The sequence below is a fragment of the Dendropsophus ebraccatus genome, chromosome 4 (genome assembly GCF_027789765.1).
Source record: "Dendropsophus ebraccatus isolate aDenEbr1 chromosome 4, aDenEbr1.pat, whole genome shotgun sequence".
Taxonomy (NCBI): Eukaryota; Metazoa; Chordata; class Amphibia; order Anura; family Hylidae; genus Dendropsophus; species Dendropsophus ebraccatus.
Window position 1 is genome coordinate 129,146,708 of NC_091457.1, and position 19,508 is coordinate 129,166,215.

Below are 19,508 nucleotides of genomic sequence, written 5' to 3' on the forward strand. Positions count from 1 at the left end.
AGTATCATGACAGGAGCGGGGAAAGTGTTTGAATATTTGCGACACTGAAATGAACAGAGCTGGCGTCAGCAAAGGGCTCACCTGGACAAGTGTCGGGGCCCAAGCCCCTCTAGAGGCCCAGAGAGGGAGAGGCCCAGGGAGAGTGGCCCGGTGTTCTGATGTTCAGCCTGCTCAATGTAGTGTAGAGTGAGGGACTGCAGACACAGGAGCAGGACCTGGAAGCGTCCTGCATAAAGAGAGAGGGGTGAAGGACCTGATCACATGACCCGCAGGTCCCTAATACCTTAGCTCGACACAGAGGAAGAGGGAGAAGACTGAGCTGTAAGGGCTGTGTGTATGTGTGTGTCAGTAAGTCAGTAATGTGTATGCGTGTGTGTCAGTTTCAGTAAGTGTGTGTGTGTCTCAGTCAGTGTCAGTGTGTGTGTTTGTTAGTGGTTTCTCAAGTGATTGTGCATAGTGTGTGGATTTATGAGGGGCCTGCTGAGCATCTATCGCCCAAGGGCCCACAAAAACCTGGAGCAGACCCTGGTAATGAAGCAGCCACGCAGCTTCAGTGTTATTACAGTACCACAAATATTCAAACATTCAATATTCTTTTCCTGCACCCAGTATCATATTAATACATCATGCCAGACGGGGGAAGAATCCACAACAGGCCTTCCACGTCCGTGCTGTCCGGAACATGGGAATAAGGCCTAATTCTTTTCTTGTGTTTCTTCTATATTATATTCTATGTCCTGCTATGTTAATTTAGTTGAGAGGAACTCTATATTGGAACTGTGTTTACCCAGCAGACTATACTATTAGCTGCTATGTCCTGTGAATAAATCAAACCTGAGTTCAATAAATGTCTTTGTCAATACAATGTAGAAATAGCATCTGTCTGTGATGTTATTCCCTTTCAATAGCTTTATTAATGGTTTGTTGGTTACTAATCTGTTACTTATTCTTTGGCATTGTACTGCACATTCATGCTGTGGTATCAAGCAGATTGTTTCAACAGAAAGTGACCTATTGTCTAAGGCCTCGTTCACATGTCCCATACAGACAGGTCCTAGTTTGAACCTGCAACTGCGGCACAGATCACTATTCTCTCTGCAGATGGAGAGGGGATTGCTATAACTGCTCGCTCTGCTAAAACCTCTGTACTGATAGCAATCACTGCTAGCTATGCAGCGGCTGCCGCACACAGGGGTTGTGTCGGGAAGCCTCTCCTTGGATACTGTATTTAAGAATATACAATACCCAGCAGGAATGGGACCCTGCTCTTCATAGCGCTATGTGGCAGCACTTAAGCAGAGACCTTATCCTGCTGGAAGAAAACAGAGAAATGACCCATGTTTTGTAACTATGTATAGATAAGGGCACTATAACATGAAGCAACAATGTGTCCCGGGACCACGTGCTGTGGCTTCAGAGCGGCCTTTCTGAGCTGACAGGCTGCTCAGCCAATCACTGGCTAGGACCGCCATGGCCGCCATTGGCTGTCAGCTTGGACAGGCCACTCTGAAGCCACAGCATGTGGTGCCAGGATGCAGACAGAGCACACGAGAAGACCAGGAGCCTGGATCGGTGAAGTATTTACCTTTTGGGCAAGGGCTGCATGGACATCGCTAATGATGTCCATGCAGCCCTTGCTAAACGATTATCAGGCTGTGTAATAGGCTCAGTAAATGAACGCCGGTCTTTTTTCAACCAAAATCTGAAGTGGAACTAACAGGGAAAAATTATAATGGAAAGATTTGCACATTTGCAGTTTTTTTTAACCCACTCCTGGTTTTGGTTGAAAAAACACTGACCAAAAGACTGATGGAAATACTATGATTAAATAAATTAAAAAAAAAACTGTGAGGGAGATCTATGAAAGTAAAGTAGATCTATCAAAGTGGTGTAAAGTAGAATTGTCTTAGTTCCCTCTAGCAACCAATCAACTTCCACCTTTCATTTTTCAAAGAATCTGTGAGGAATAAAAAGGGCAATCTGATTGGTTGCTAGGGGCAACTAAGACAATTCTACTTTACACCAGTTTGATAAATGTCCCCCTATATGTTTATTTTAATAAAGTTATATTATAGAGTAATATAACTTTATTAAACAATGTATTAGAAAAAACAAACAAATGTTTTTCAATCTCCAGAGAACCCCTTTAATATTTTCTAAGTTTTGTGATGTTTTTTTTCTAATTTCCCATTATACTATCTATATTATAAAATCATAAATCTTACAGTGTTCATTCTAGGCACTAAGGCTAGGTCTACAATGCAACTTTATGAAGAACTACAAATTGATTTTAACTATTGAGCTACAGCTGCAGGGCAAAGCAAAACTTTGGTTGTATGCAATCTTGTGGACTAGTTATTAGTTAATAGTTAAAATCAATTTGTGACACTACAAAACATCCCATTGTAGCCTAAGCTTATACCTAATAATAAGTTCCTTTTCTATAGTGAGAAACCTTTCTACAGTCTCCTCTCAGTATCATCTCAGATAGGATTACAAGCCCCAAGATAGAAGCATCTAATAGTAGTGGGACCCACACTAATCTGGCAATTTTGGGATCTTCTGTGGGCATGCCAAAAGTGTCTATGATGGGAATACCCCTTTATGGGGTATATGAACCCCAAGACTCCCACTAGTCAGCAAACCAAGGTTTATCCAGACACATTGGCTTAACCATTAGTGTGGCTGTGCCTGGTACTACAGTTCAGCCCGGTTCAAGTGATGAAGATGTTTTCTTGTAGTAAAATGTTTTAATTCAAGCAGAATCCCCTGGCTGTGTCAAGAGTTTCATGTAATCAATTATTTAGAATCCAACCGGGAACAGTCCGACTTAGTACATGCTCATGTCAGGAGGTTTACTCAAGTAGTTAGCTTCCTGAGTAACGGTACTTGATTCTGAACTCTTGAAAATCTGTACTATTTGTATGGTATAAAATTATCAGTCATTAAAGCTTTTCATTGGCATAGGCTTTCTGTTAACCTTCTTTTCTCGTCTCGTTTGTTCCTAGGTTGCCCTTGCTTGAAAGGTCTTCATAATGATGAAAGAACAATGAAGTCTCAAGCAGGTCTCTAGATGCTGAGATAGACGTCCCAATCCCCATTTAATACAATACCTAATTGTTTTTTCCTGTCTGGTACTACACTACAGCACAGCTATGTATGGAAGTGCTCGTACAATCACTAATTTGGAAGGCAGTCCTTCCAGATCGCCTCGTTTGCCACGGTCACCTCGATTGGGCCATAGACGAACAAGCAGTGGAGGTGGAGGAGCAGGTAAAACACTGTCAATGGAGAATATTCAGTCCCTTAATGCAGCCTATGCAACGTCTGGACCCATGTATTTGAGTGACCATGAGGGTGTTGCGTCTACTACTTTTCCAAAAGGAACCATGACACTTGGAAGGGCTACTAATAGAGCTGTCTATGGTGGAAGAGTCACAGCCATGGGAAGCAGTCCAAACATTGCCTCTGCTGGTCTTTCCCACACGGATGTCTTGTCCTACACTGACCATGTAGGCTTGACCGGCTCTTCTCACCATCATCACCACCATCATCACCAGGTTCCTTCTATGTTAAGACAGGTGAGAGACAACACCATGCTTGATCTTCAGGTTCAACTGAAGGATCTACAGAGGGAAAATGAACTTCTCCGAAAAGAGCTGGACATTAAAGACAGCAAACTTGGATCTTCCATGAACAGTATTAAAACATTTTGGAGCCCAGAACTTAAAAAGGAAAGAGTCCTTCGTAAGGAGGAGGCTGCAAGGATGTCCGTTCTGAAGGAGCAGATGAGAGTGTCCCATGAGGAAAATCAGGTATTTTTGTTGAATGCAGAGGATAAGTCGCAGTACAAAGGTCATTATTAGGATGAACACAGCAGATTTCCATCTTTTTCATTTCATGTTGTTTTCCATACAGGTCAGGGATTTTTAAAATTAATTTTAATTAGAAAAGTGTAAATAGTCACAGTTTTAATTTTAACCTGAAAAAGTTGTTTGATGTTAAACTGCGTGAAATGAACTCATTGCATAATTATGATAGAACCTGCTTTCTTACTGAAGTCCATAACCAGAACACCAGAAATAATGCTTAGCAGAAGTTTTCAGCAGTAGCCCAGAGGCACCTTTTAGTTTTTCCAAGTTTATTTAAAGGGAATCTGTCAGCTCTGTATCATGATTAGAGCTCCAGACATTGACAATTTGCTGATAGGGAAATAAAATAAATAAAATTTGCTCTCCCAAAGTAAAAAAAAATCATGTGCTGAGCTGCAGCATGCATGCCTTCTCCTTTCCCTCCCACTTCCTGCCCAGCATGATTTATGTACAACTCTTAGTGCTGGAAGCCAAACCCTGTAAGTCAATCATGCAGGACAGGGAGGGGTGGGGGAGAGAGGAGACTTGCATTCTGGAGCTCAGTCTCACCTCTTTCACACTTGGAGGGAACACATTTTAAAATTTTTCAAACAGGATCAGTTTGTTTTATATTAGTTTAGAATCATTCTAGGAAGTCTGGTAGATATCTCATATCGAGAAGCCCTTTCCGTAGGACATGACTAAACAAAATCCTCTTCTTTGGACCCCAGATGCAGAGTGGAAAGCTGTTAACAAAAAGTGTTTCTCACTGAAGGAATTGGCCCTTCCATGTAGTATACGATTGGTGATTCATTTGTAGTTGAGTATTACTAGTTGCATTTTCTTATGGCGATGACCGCTAACCTCTAGGGGTCTCTGAAACTGGACCTGCTATTACATGGAGGGACAATGTGAGGGGACCTGCTGGATTCCTGTTTTGGCTTCTATCTGTAAAGAGTCTGTCTTAGTATGACATCCAATTAAAAACTAACTATCATTAGAAAAAATGTTTTGTCATGTCAAAGAGACATATAAAAAGTTCTGCTTAGTTGGTGTCTGAGTGTTCAGACTATGGCCCATAAGAAGAATAAGCCAGAAGAAGTCCATGCTGCTGTGTGTTCCTCTACCCCACTCTGTGTCCATCTGACCTACATAGACACATTATGCGAATGTCGAGGTCCCATAACACAGGGCCAGGAGAGAACGCGTTGCATGTTGACTTTTCCCGACTCATTCTCCACACTTCGACCCTGACCAATAAAATGTTTTTTTCTAATGACAGGTACTCTTAAAATTGTTTGACACCAACATTTGTTCACAACAGAGGAGATGAGGATACTTGAAAGACTGAAACGAAATACAATACATAAAACTCTGAGCCTTATATTTCCAGTTAAGCATTTAAGAAAATATTCTTTTTTTTAATGCAAATTTTTTAATAACATTTTTATAAATTTTCAAATATAGGCACAATCATACTTAACAACATGAAATATTAAAATATGTTGGAGATGAGTTGAGATACAATTTAACAAATTTTAAACAATAAGGAAAATATAGCAAAGAAACATAGGAACATTATGTCATTTCTGGTCCTGCAAAGAGAATTTATGCACTCGTTCATAAAAAAATGGTCAGACAGAATGATACAAAAAGGGGATACAAAAATTTTGTACTGTAAGGCCATGTTCACATGCTGTAAGAGACCATTTGTTCCATGACCTGGTCTCTGAAAAGATCATCCCGGCCGATACTGCAGTACTGGCCAGATGATCTTTCGGGCCGCAGAGTTCTGATGCGGGCGCATCCATGCACGCCCGCATCAGAAATCCCCAGTGTGCAATGACAGGGTTTTCTACAGCCACTATTCACTGAATAGCGGCCGCACATAACTGACATGTCAGTTGTTTGCGGCGCCGCTAGGGATCACATAGTGTACGCTCTGGCCGTGATTTTACGAAAATATACGTTATGTGAACATAGCCTAAGGTTGTAAGATTGAAACTTTGTTGTGAGAACTCTAATCCATTGGGAGCAAAATTTCAATAATGAATTTGACGCCAGAGCAAATTTGTACTCATACCAACAAGTCATATTCAATGTATTATTATCAATACAATATATTCAATATTCTTAAACATTCAACAAGGCTCCTTGGCCGGACAGTAGTTTTAGCGTTTTCACTTACTTTTGTATTTATGTAGTTTTTAGTTTGTTGTTTTCCCTTCATATTCTTATTGATCATGTGAAGTTAAACCATTTGTTTCCGATAATGATACATTGGTAAATGAGAAAGTATCCTCTTATCCATACCTAGAATTGCTTTTTATCCCGATCAATCAGTCTGACTGATGCGGGTGTATAATTCTCTTCCTGGAAATCAGGATAGAAAATAACAAACCTATCTGTAACTGCCCAGGACCACTTGCACCTTCTTGCTGTTCTTATGCAGCATATGATGAATTAGGCACTTAGTCCTCAGCCTTGCTTCTTTTCCTCTTTGATATGATACTTTTGGCACCAGCTTCATCAGGTTATGAAAGATACATGAATTTGGAGCTTACACAATTTGGCACAAGCTTCTGTGTTTTTGTTTTGCAGTACAGCCATTGGCTGCCGTAGTCATTTATGATAACAAACCATTTATCAGGTTAGAGGGTGATTTGTCAATGCAAAGTAGTTATTACAATGTGAATACATTATTTTTCTATGAATTTAGAATGGTTTATGATTATACCTTAAATTGCTTTCTGATTATTTTCTTACCTGATGAAGTGAAGGCTGTCTGTAAAATAACATAGGAGTATTAGAAATGGATTGCAACAATGGGCATAGGTGCATTGTTGTCAGTGGTCATTGGTTGTAATGCAGAGAAAAACATTTTTAGGGATGCTATTGGCTGTGCTGAGTTGAACATTTGCACAAATTCTCAGGCCCCCTGACATACAATTTGCAACCATGCTGTGTGTGTGTGCCCTCTATTGTCTATAGTCTGCTACAATACAGATTGTGTAATCTGCCCTCAAATTAACTGGTGTCAAAGTGCCAGGCATTTGTAATATATATATATATATATATATATATATATATATATATATATAAACTCAAGTCTTCCAGTATTTATTAGCTGCTGTGTGTCCTGCAGGAAGTGGCATATTCTTACCAATCTGACACAGTGCTCTCTGCTGCCACTTCTGTCCGAGACAGGGACTGCCCAGAGCAGCAGCAAATCCCCATAGAAAACCTCTCCTGCTCTCCAGACTGGAAAGTTACACCACTTCCTGTAGGACATACAGCAGCTGATAAGTACTGGAAGGCTTGAGATCTTTTAATAGAAGTAAATTACAAATCTCTTGCACTTTCTGGCACCAGTTGATATGAAAGTTTTTTTCTTGCTGAACTACCCTTAAAGGAGTAGTGTGACAAAAAATGTTCCCCCCCCCCCCCCCCAATTCCCTCGGCACATGAAAAGTTATATAATATCATAATATACTTTGGCAGCCAATTCCAGTATTTTAACCCACTTTCCCTGGTCCCGCTGGCCACCGGAAGCTGCTTACTTCCGGGTTCATCAAGACCATCTTACAGCCCTGGGTGACATCTTGGGTTAGGACCTAGGGCCGACTACGTCACGATCCGGGGCGTTCCTTGAGCGTTCCTCCGAGCTCCAAGGCACTCCCTCCCTGTCTTGGCATGCCTCCCATACCTCAGCTCTGCTATTGGGTCCTGCTTCTTTCTGCTGCTCTATCTACAGGAATGTCACTACTATTAGAACTGCAAGTCCCAGCGCACCCAATGGTCACTCTCATGTCAGTCCAGTTTATTACCATCGGGTGCGCTGGGACTTGTAGTTCTAATAGTAATGACATTACTGTACATAGTGCGGCAGGATAAAGCGGGTCATACACTGGACTGATATATATGGAAGATACAGAGGGAGATTTATCAAACATGGTGTAAAGTGAAACTGGCTCAGTTGCCCCTAGCAACCAATCAGATTCCACCTTTCATTCCTCACAGACTATTTGGAAAATGAAAGGTGGAGCCAGTTTCACTTTACACCATGTTTGATAAATCTCCCCCATCTTCCATATGTCCCGACCCAAGATGGCGCCCGGGGCTGTAAGATGGTTTTAACAAACCCAGAAGTAAGCTGCCTCTGGTGGCCAGCGGGACTAGGGAAAGTGGGGTGAGATACTGGAATTGGCTACCAAAGTAAATAAAAAAATTATGTAACTTTTCATGTGGGGAGGGAATGGAGGAAAACATTTTTTTGCCGCAATACTCCTGTGCCGTGGTTCTCCCTAGCTCCCTAACTTGACACATATAGCATGTTATGGATATATATATATATATTTATTTATTTATTTTATTTATTTATTTTTTTCAAGTTGTGGATACTTCTGTCCACAGACACAGAGACACAGGGATGTAACAACTTTGGGGAGGATATGTTTAGCCACCATAGGCAGCTTCATACATAACAACAAATACAGTGGTGCCTTGGATTACGAGCATAATTCGCTCCAGGACTGTGCTTGTAATCCAAATCCACTCTTACACCAAAGCAAAACTTCCCAAAAGAAATCATTGAAATGCAGACAATTGGTTCCACACCCCCAAAATAATGATTTATTATTCTGAATAACATGTAAAACAAATGAAACAAAGATTCAGAAACAGCAGAATCTGTGATATTATAAATTACTGTACAGTAATGGAGAGGATGGGAAACACAAGGACTGACAGATACAGCAGGGAGCATGAAGGAATGAGCAGGACATATGTGAGCACTTTATAGCAACACTCTCTGTCTAGGGACAGAGGGGTTACAGCTATGAAGAGATTACCTCCACAGTCCTGTCCCCTGATGCAAGCCCCAGCCTGAAGTGGATCTGCTATGATTTGGAAGGTGAGGGAGACTTCCTGGGTCACAGTACAGAGCTGTAGACCCTGCTATGCAGACCATGCCCCTCCCCCACTCCCCCTCCCACCCAGTACAGGGAGCTCTTAAACCAAGGCGATGCTCTTAATCCAAGTTACTTTTAAACCAAGGTACCATTGTACATATAAATGATCCAAATATGAACCTATTATGTATTACAGATGGTGGGGTAAACCGTCACCAAAAGGTTTTCATGACAAACGCGTGATGTGACTTGTTGAGTCAGGGTTGTCATGGGGCAGAGGGATTTGGTGCAGATGAGGTTGTCATGACAGAGTAAGATGTGACAAGCAGTATCCCTTGTGTATGCCGAGTGCTCTGTTGTCTGCAGCTGCTGTTAATAGCTACTAAAAGCCACTTAATACGCCCAAGAGCAGTAATATGAAAAGAGACGGAAGATAGCCCAGACGTGGAGACAGCACCAGTATAATACCGGGGTATGTTACAGCTCATGGTAATCAAGTGCAGCAAAAATGTCTGCTGGAGCTTCATGGATGGTACGTACTAAACTACACAATGTATGTCATAGACTTGTCAACACAGCAATGTACAGTAGTAATAGTACTTGTTTTAGTACTTTTTAGCATTATCTGTACAGGTAGAATATAGTAGGTACCATGGGTATGTTTCTGTTATTCTTGCCTCCAGATTCGGTTTATTTGATGTGTCCGTTTTAGCCATTTGGCAATAGATATACTTTAAATATATTGTATATTTTCTGGTTTAGATATGTCTCCAGTATCTGTTAGCATTTATCAAATTTACAGACCGCATCTGCAAAAGTTGTCATAGGTCATCTACACTAAATCTTTGGCCACTAATCTTTCCAGGCAAATGTCATTGAAGATCTATCCTTTAGATAGCCACCAATAGCTGATCGGCAGAGTGCCAACACCCAGCACCCCCACCCAGGGGCGAATTAACTTTACCATAGGCCCCGGGCTGTTCACCAAGCCTGGGTCCCCCCACCCCACCCCACTGTAACTATGGCAGCACTAGCGTGGCGTTCATAGTACAGTATAATGTCATGATGTCCTGATTTGTGCAAAATTGCCATAAAAAAACAGATTTTTTTGCAAATCATGGCGGAAGTGTAGCCAGGAGACAGTACACCACTGAAAGTATAAGTCTTTTTGGGTGGTCATGGGCCCCGGGCTGCGGCCCGAAACGCCCCTATTATAATCCACTACTGCCCCCACCGCTCAGCTGTTCTGCACAGCCGCATTGCCTTGGCTCCATGCATCGTGTAGCGGTTGTGCTGTGTTACTACAGCTCTCTATATTGTGTGGGTGTTGGGACTCCACAGATCAGCTATTGGTGGGCTACCCAGTGATGTTTGCATGGAAAGTCCTTTTAAAAGGGTAGCATGGAAAAAATACTGGACAGCAGAGGGTGCTGTAAACACAGTAAATAACTAACCAATCCCTGTGCAGGCAGCTGCCACACTGCTCATCCCGATCCCTTGCTGATCCTCTTCACCTCCTGATCCCTGCAACATCGCAACACTACTAGAACTGCTCACTCAGACAATCACCGGTTGCAGTGGTGTCCCACCTCAGTTACTGATTGGCTGAGTAGGCAGTTTCTATGGGGCCGTGACATCAACTGGGAGATACAGGCGACCAGCAGGAGACGAGGAGTGGTGGCGGTTTAGCTGCTCCAGATGCAAGGCTTATTAGGGGGTGGGAGCGGGGAGGGGCAGCCACTCCCAATACAAAGCGCTTGTCAGAAGATTTGTTTTAATGCTATGCAATGACTATATTATTTTCAAGTTAACGGTCCCTTGAATATTATTAAAAAGAGTTATAAATAACATGTAAACAGTATGCCACCATTGCAGCGCCTGTTTATTCCTTTAATGCAGCTAAAATATCTCTCTGATTTAGATATCTTTTACCTCTTTGTGTCTAAAGCTCCTGTGTAGACCTATGTCTCCATGGTTACAGACTACAAACAAACCTTTTGTAGTCTGATTCTGCAGTCGTACTCCAATTTGTCTCCTCTTTTTAAATAAACTTTTAGTATATGCTGCATCACATTCTATATAATGAAATCTCCCCATTTCGTTCAGAATTGTGTAGGGAATATGCATGACATTCTGCTGAAACGATTTAATCTAGTTTGTTACACTGTATTTGCCTGATTCGCTTGCTGGAGCCTGCGCTATTATCTTCTCGAAAATTGCACTGGAAACAATGCTGTTCTACGGCATAAAGATAATATTAAATCTGCTTTATTATACTAACTAGAGTCTTATCATGGCAATTATTTTCCTATAAGCTGTGAGCTGTGCCTCCAGAATATTAGCTTGCAAAACAGGACCACATGTTTTATTTCACTTTTATATTCGGTGTCGGTAGAGTTTGTTTTTTCATTATCTATTTCCACGACATTATAATGGAAAAGAACAGAATCTGTGTTTGGCTTTTCTGTCCATTTTCTCGTGTCTTTTTTTATAATTTTAAAGGGGTTTTTACAACAGTATATAACATTGTTTCATAGATTTAGCACATGGAATGCTATTGCTTTCTAATTTACACTTTTAACTATTTCAAGACTAGACCACATACAATACTCCCCGTCATTTTTTTTTTTTTATTTTTATTATTATTTTTAAAGCGCAACTATAATTTCAGCAGCCAAAAAATGAAATTCCTCAAATAAAAAGCCCTCGTGTTACCTTTTAAAAAGAGCCCTAAACTGCGTTGATAGCGTGTATGCTCGCTGAGATATCCCCAGTTGTTTGGCTCAGAGGAATAAATGAATTTTTCTCCTGGCTGAGAGAAAGTGGGCGTGGCCTATCCCTCATCTCCCTGGCTGCGTCCCTCCATTCACTGACCAGCACCTTAGCAGATGTATCACACATAGCAGGATCAGATACAGCCCCAACATACAGTATCACAATGTAAGATTAGATACAGAGCCCCAGCAGATGGTATCACACACAGTGGGATTAGATACAGTCATCTGCTCCCATTACACTGTAGGATAATGTCAGCCATGGAGGTGGGGGCACCTGTTGCAGACATCTGATAGTGAATGTTCTATGTACTATGGAAGGACTACAGCTGTGTTGTGCTGGGACTTGTAGTCCTCCCCTCAGTGACTCACCCACTCTCCCTCATGCAGTACATTGGAGTGATGGTGGCACTGGATACACTTGTCCCTCCATCCAGCTCCTCCCCTGCGCTGCTCCTCACACACAACACCCTCAGCTCTGCTCAGTCACCTCTGTGAGGGGAGGGGGGAGAACGTGCTGCTAGGAGGTGAGGGGAGGGGGGAGGAGGGGGGAGGGGGCGTGTCCAGCAGGAATGCAGAAATAAGTTAGAGCCAGACAGAGCTGTAAGGGCATAGTTAGCCTTATGTATTTAAAAAACTGTTCATTTTAGGTTATTAATGTGTATTGCAAAAAGTCTTATCATGACCTAAGCTAAAACTGAATGGTCAAAATATTTTATAGTTGCGCTTTAACTAGTATAAGTGCCACTAACGTACACTTTTAATTGGGACCTGTCATGACTTTCATGCTGCCATAACAATGCTTTCAACGAGCATTCCCAAGTCCTTAAAGTGCGGAGGGCAGTTACATCTCCTTTCTCCCCCTCCCATCCTAATCTCTGCTTCATCGATTTCCCTCCAAAAAACACACACAAAGTTCTTAAAGGGGTTGGCCACTTTGTTTTAAAATAGTGTAAAGTATTAGTAAGTGTACTCACTGTATATACTGACAGCAGCTCCCTGTGTACCTCATAGAGATAAAATCACACTCCCCTCCTTCTTCAGGCTGTGCTGCTCTGTCCTGTGGTGAGTCTGTCTATAAACTGACTGACATGGAGGAGCGTGTGACCATGCCCTGCAACCCCCCCCCAGTGTCCACCATAGGCATAAACAGGCTCAGTGGTGGACACTGGGGGGCGGGACATGGTCAAAAGCTCTTCCATGTTGGCTAACTTATGGACAGACTCACCACAGAGCAGGACAGCCCAGCCTGGGGGAGGGAAGTCCGATTTTAGCTCTATGAGGTACACAGCGAAAATACTTGATCATTTTAAAGGGAATATGTTAGCTGCAATTAATGTTCTGAACTGCTGACACTGTTAGATAGCTGTTAGGGCAAGGGGACATATGGTGCCTTCATTATTACCTTTTGGTGCTTTCATAACATACGTACAAAAATGCTTTTATTCTCTGGTGCAAAGTGTTTCCAAGCCCCTGAAGCGCTAAGGGCTGTAACATCTCCTCACCCCCCCTCCCATCCCTATCTCTGCTTGATTGATTGTGAGCTGGAAGCTGGGCTTCCTAATATCACAGGGATCAGCTTCTAGTTAGGATAGGGATGGGAGGGGGATTGAGGAGGCATTACAGCCCTTAGCATTTCGGGGGCTTGGGAACAACTCTTTGACACTTTGCACCGGAGAATTTTTCTATGTTACGGAAGCACAGACAGATATATGTAAGAGACCATGCGCCCCCTTGCCCTAAAAGCTATCAGTTTGGAACATAAATTGCGATTCACTTTAAATACATGAAACATTTTCCTTTAAAGTAAGAATTGTGTATGTGTTTCAGTGTGAAAAGAGGGGCGATGTTGTATACCTTTACCTGAGTGGGTCTTTTTGTTGGACACTGGACATAATTAAAAAAGTTTTATGCAGTGTTCAACTTTAGAAAGTCACCAAGTATTTTCCTTGCCGCTATCAGACCAGATCCACCTGTCTCTGCCACGGGTGAAGCCATAATGAAATATTTTTAATTACACTTATTGACACATGAAATACCCTCCAGAGTGGTGAGCAGATTAGATAATAACTAGCTTCTCGTGTCACGGTGGGAGAAATCCCTTTATCAGGCGGCATTGTAATTGAAGACAGTTGCCAAATTGGGCCCTGTAGTATTAAAGTGAAGCACAAGTGTATGATGAGTGTTGGAGTTATAGCTTTCAAGGTTATTAGTTTTGAGCAAGTATGACAGAGAACAAGGATGAGAAGGAGTTTTAAGTGATGTTATATTAAATGGCTCCTTTCATGTGCAAAGTAATGTTACATGCGGATCTTCATACAGTCTGCCTTAGGTCAGAAAATCAAATGAATGCTAACTATGTTTCTATCATTATATGTTGAAGACTGGCTTAAAGCGACTCTCTACCTACAATCTGCCCCCCCCCCCCCCCCCCCCCCCCCCAAACCACTTTTACCTTCGGATAGCTGCTTTTAATCCAAGATCTGTCCTGGGGTCTGTTCGGCAGGTGATACAGTTATTGTCCTAAAAAACAACTTTTAAACTTGCAGCCCTGTGCCCAATGGGCATGGCCTAGATTGTGTATGCATTAGGCTGGCACACCCTCTCCGTCCCTCCTCCCAACTCAGATTTTGGCTACAGAGTCGCTTTAAAGAAGGAAGTGCAATGTGACATTAAAGGGGTTGTTCACCCCCAATTTTTTTCTTTCAAATCAACTGGTGCCAGAAAACGTTAGACACTTGTAATTTACTTCTATGAAAAAAAAAATCTCAATTCTTCTAGTACGTATTAGCTGCTTCATGTCCTGCAGGAAGTAGTGTATTTTCTCCAGTCTGACACAGTGCTCTCTGCTGCCACCTCTGTCCATGTCAGGAACTGTCCAGAGCAGCAGCAAATCCCCATAGAAAACCTCTCCTGCTCTCCAGACTGGAAACAATACCATTTCCTGCAGGACATAAAGGAGCTGATAAGTACTGGAAGACTTGAGATTTTTTAATAGATGTAAATTACAAATCTATGACACTTTTTTTCTGAAGGAAATTTTTTTTGGTGAACAACCCCTTTAAGGGGTTTTCCTCAAACTTGTCACATACGTTCACACAGAGCAAAAGGAGCGGATTACGCAAGGAAATATTTCCGCCTGAAATCAACTGACGCTGAATTCCGAGCAGAATATAAGCAGAATGCAAGCAGAATCCCTGCGTATTCTGCTAGGAAAGTGTTCAGCTCGTAATCAGCTCTTGACAAATTCAGCACGGAATACTCGAGGAATCCGCGCTGAATCCGCATCCATTCAGCGCTGAAATTCAGCGAGTATTTGGTGAGTAAACTAGACTATACCAGAACATATACTAGAATCCTCCTCCCCCCCCTTTTCCCCATTTCCGCGCTGATTCAGCGAGTAATTTCCGCTTGTATTACGCTTGTATTCCGCGCTGAATCCGCGCTGAATCCGCGCTGAAACAGAAAATCAGAGCCCCATTGATTTGTATAGGCTTCCGCTAGCGGAAGAATGAACATGTTCATTCTTCTGGCGGAAAGCGGATTAGTTCAGTGCGGAAATTCCACTGTGTGAACTGCAGAGCAGAATTTCCATTCAACACAATGGAAATTAGCTCTGCACCTATTTTAACGGCTGAAATTTCAGCGCTGATTCAGCGCAGAAATTCAGCTGCTTTTGCTCAGTGGGAACGAGCAGATGATGTTTTACTATGGAAAAAGCAAGTCATGGTTTCTTTGGGTAAAATCATACATTTTATATCAGCTACATGTGGAATATATCCAATAACAAGATCAAAGTAGCGTTGGGTTGAGTTTATCATCATGTCCATCAGACATCTAGAGGAGAGTTTTGGTCCAGGAATATGCAGCTATCATCTTTTATCAGTGGGAGCTGGAGCAGCAAGTCTTCTGTTTTCCCACAGCACCTCCACAGGGGGAAATAAAGCAGTACTCCAACTGGTTTCAGATAGTTAAATAGATTTTTAATGTACTTTTATTTAATCTACCAGTCCTTATCAGCTGCTGTATGTCCTGCTGGAAATTGTGTTTTCTTTTCAGTCTGACACAGTGCTCTCTGCTGACATCTCTGTCTGAGACAGGAACTGTCGAAATCAGGGGGGATTTTCTACAGCTCTGGACAGTTCCTGTCCCGGACAGAGATGTCAGCAGAGAGCACTGTGTCAGACTGAAAAGGAAACACCATTTCCTGCAAGACATACAGCAGCTGATAAGTATGGGAATACTTGAGATTTTTAAATAGAAGTCAATTACAAATCTATATAACTTTCTGAAACCAGTTGATTTGAAAGAAAAAGATTTTCGCCGAGTACCCTTTTAAGTATTAAAAAATTCGGACCAGAATTCGGAGATCACTGCATCAAGTTCTGAAACTGTTTAAATGTTTGTGCTAATGTAGTGACACAGCCACGTGGCTGCGTTAGTATAGAAGCGCAAAGATTTAAACTGTTTTGGAGCTCAAGACATCATCATTCATTCTGAAGTTCGTTTCGTAGCACATCATCCGTAAATGTGGACCATGCACGAAAACATATGAATAACCCCTCAATCTGTAGAGAAGGAAAGAGGGAACATGATAGAAACTTGTAAATATGTTAAAGCCTAAATAAGGTTCAAGAGGGAAGTGTTTTTTGTTTGTTTGTTTTTTATAAGAAACTGAACATAAGAACTATAGGACACAGTGAGAGGTTAGCTAGGGGAAGATCAGAAGCAACAAAAGATAATATTACTTACTGAAAGAGTAGTAGATGCTTAGAACAAACTCCTAGTACATGTGGATTTCTTTTGTGAGAATGTGAGAAAATATGCAACAAAAAGCAACAATGCAAGTAAACCATAAAACACCCAAAAAATGCCACAAACAAAATGCATTGTAGGTATAGTATTAATGGATTTGTTAATGGATCTCCTAAAAAAAAATTCAGACTGTAGAAATAAAATTTATTTATTAGAGCCCCGATAGAAATGAACATTTGTTATAGACTTCGGCCCTATACGTTGACTGTATTTTTTGTGGGCAGTGTTTATGAGCCTAGCATCTTACGAATGCGATCAGCTGAGTCCAGCTCCTAAAACTCCTGGCAAGCAGCAGATAGTGCTGATACAGCGGAGCTGTGGTTTTATGTGCAGCCAATTTAATGAAAGGCTTTCCATGTACTACAGTCTGCCATCAGCCATTACTTAATAGTGGCTTTTCACTTTGGCTTATAAGGGGAATCCTGAATAGACTGTACATCTCTATGATGATCTTGTGCCCTTGAAGGGGTTATGGAAAGGTGTTGCCTTGATGAATTTGTGGTTAGTAATTATAGATAGATAGATAGATAGATAGATAGATAGATAGATAGATAGATAAATAGATAGATAGATTTTTGCTACTTGGGTATATCCATGAGTGCCCTGATTCTAATGCAGTTCTTTTTTTCTTTTAAGTTTGTTGCTATATATCCTGATTCCTGAAATATAGAGATTGTATTATCTGGTTGCTCTGAATAGTCAGATGGGTTTGGTACTAGAGATGAGCGAACCTGGAGCATGCTCGAGTCGATCCGAACCCGAACTTTCGGCATTTGATTAGCGGTCACTGCTGAACTTGGATAAAGCCCTAAGGCTATGTGGAAATCATGGATATAGTCATTGGCTGTGTCCATGTTTCCAGACAACCTTAGAGCTTTATCCAAGTTCAGCATCCCCAGCTAATCAAATACCGAACGTTCGGGTTCGGATCGACTCGAACCGGAACCCGGTTCGCTCATCTCTAGTTGGCACTTTAAAAAGGAGTATAAATGCTTGGCTCAGATAGAGACCTGTGTTCATACCCCCTGAGCCTGGTTTATACCTACTTCATCTCATAATCACACTCCCCATAAGTATTATTCACCCCTCTCAGACTCATAAACCCTGAGCCTGATATATACCCCCTCAATCCCACATTCACACCCCCCAAGCTTCATTTACAGCCCCTCAACCTTATATTTACATCCCCTGAACACACACAAACCACTTAGCCTCATAATTAAATTCTCCGGTTCCTAATTCATACCCCCTCAGTCTCATAATCACATATCCAGGGCCTGATTCATACCCGTCTTACATTTAGCCACTCCCTGAGACTGATTTAAACCTACCTCAGCCTTATATTCACACCCCCTGAGTCTAATTCACATCCTCTCATGTTTCCCCTTTGTGAAATGACCTTCTTACTGATCTGACTATAAGGGAAAAGCGCAGATGGTAAACCATATAGTAAAGTCCATGTATCTCAGGAATCGGTGGACGTAGATACAAAATGAAAAAAAGCATTGGAATCAGGGCGCCCTAACTACATTTTATCTACATTTAACTACATTCTATCTTCTTTGCTGTTACCTCATTGGCAGTACTTCTTGGCCTAAATGATCAGATGCAGACTGGTTCCTTAGGACACACTACCCGATAGCCAAAGACCACAGTTGTCTATGGTTGTCAGATATGACGGAGGTGTTCAGCCTCAGCTTCGTTGGTACTTTGTTCACAGCAGTGATAGTGAAAAGCAGATGGCAGCAGGTTCTCTATGCTGCTCCTAGCCGTATGCAGAAATATTTGTCAGATTTTACTAAGAATATTTCCAGGTAAAGAATCTTGTTGAACTAATAGTAGTTGGTAACTAAGTGCGCAATCTAATCATAGCAACAAAATGCAAATTACCAGTCACTTGGAATATGCTAAATGCTGTCTAGTGAGTCTAGTGTGTGTACAAGTCATAGACCTTTATAAAGCCTCCATTATCCTTTATGGCAACTCAGCAATCAGGCTTATGTGGGTGAAAGATGAGTGCGCTACCGAGAAGGTAAAAAACTATAAGGGAAAATCAATTCTCCTTCTACCGTAACATATGGATGAATGCACTTTTGCCCAGAAAGAAAACTGGTCTATTCCTTCGAGGAGGATGCTAGATAAATATTTCAGTGACAGACATCATTTATTGTTTGCAGAGTGTACACCAGAGGACATGATACACTTGTTGTCATTGGAGATAACAGAGATAACTTCTCTATGATCCGCTTGCTATCATGCATGTTCATCCTACAGGTATATGAGTATATTATGGATTTGCATGTTATAATATTGGAATTGATCCCTCCAGGTACACATATACATTGATAAAGTCATGTAGGAATGCAATAGGAAGTCAAACTCCCTTTCACTTGCATTTCAGACCCTTCAGTAGACTACAAGTTGGTTTATGGCAGACTATATATAAATTGGTCAGATGTTCAACATAGAAAAGTTCTCCAAATTACAATAAGTTTAAAATTTCAAACTTTTTTCTTTATGGTTAAAAAAAGTACATGACTATACCAGGTACCATACTGCAATATGTTTTGAACCTAAAGTGGCAATGTTGTTATTACTTTTAAAATCAAAATCAACAGGGGATATGATATAAAGCAATTTTGCGATTTGCATTATTATTAATATTTTTTTTTTTAGTTATTAGGCGTTAAAACAAAGCTATACTTACTTGTCTCCAGGTCCAGTCTCCCGAAGGCAGCTTTTTTGTCTTATGCTGGTTTAAAAACAAATCCTGGTCACTGTACACTCAAAGAAAAGGGAGTCATTTGATTGATGGTTGAGCTGTGAAACTCTGTACTGCCTGGGACTTCCTGTACTTAGTCTCTTTTTTTAATCAGTACAAGAGTAAAAAGTTGCCTTAAGGAGACTGGACCTGGATACAAGTAAGTATAGCTTAGTTTTAAACGGTTTACCCAGTGCTACAAAAACATGGCCACAGCACCGCTCTTGTCTGCAGTTTGGGTGAGGTTTTGTAACTAAGTTCCATTGAAGTGAATGGAGCTTAATTGCAAACCACACCTGAACTGGAGACAAGATTCGTGTTGTCTCTGTCGCTGATAAAGCCTTTTAAAGCATGATAACAAAAAAAAAAAAAAAAATAATAATAATGAATGTAAATT

The 19,508-nt window shown here is 41.4% G+C and overlaps 1 protein-coding gene across 1 annotated transcript in view; it reads left to right on the forward strand.

The window, feature by feature from the left end:
• Positions 1-3,155: 3,155 nt before the first annotated feature.
• Positions 3,156-19,508, forward strand: part of ERC2 (ELKS/RAB6-interacting/CAST family member 2) — a 667,987-nt gene continuing 651,634 nt past the window's right edge. Inside the window, exon 1 of the mRNA XM_069967012.1 lies at positions 3,156-3,815. Within this exon, the coding sequence (XP_069823113.1) occupies positions 3,156-3,815 (660 nt within the window). The remainder of the gene's footprint in view (positions 3,816-19,508) is intronic.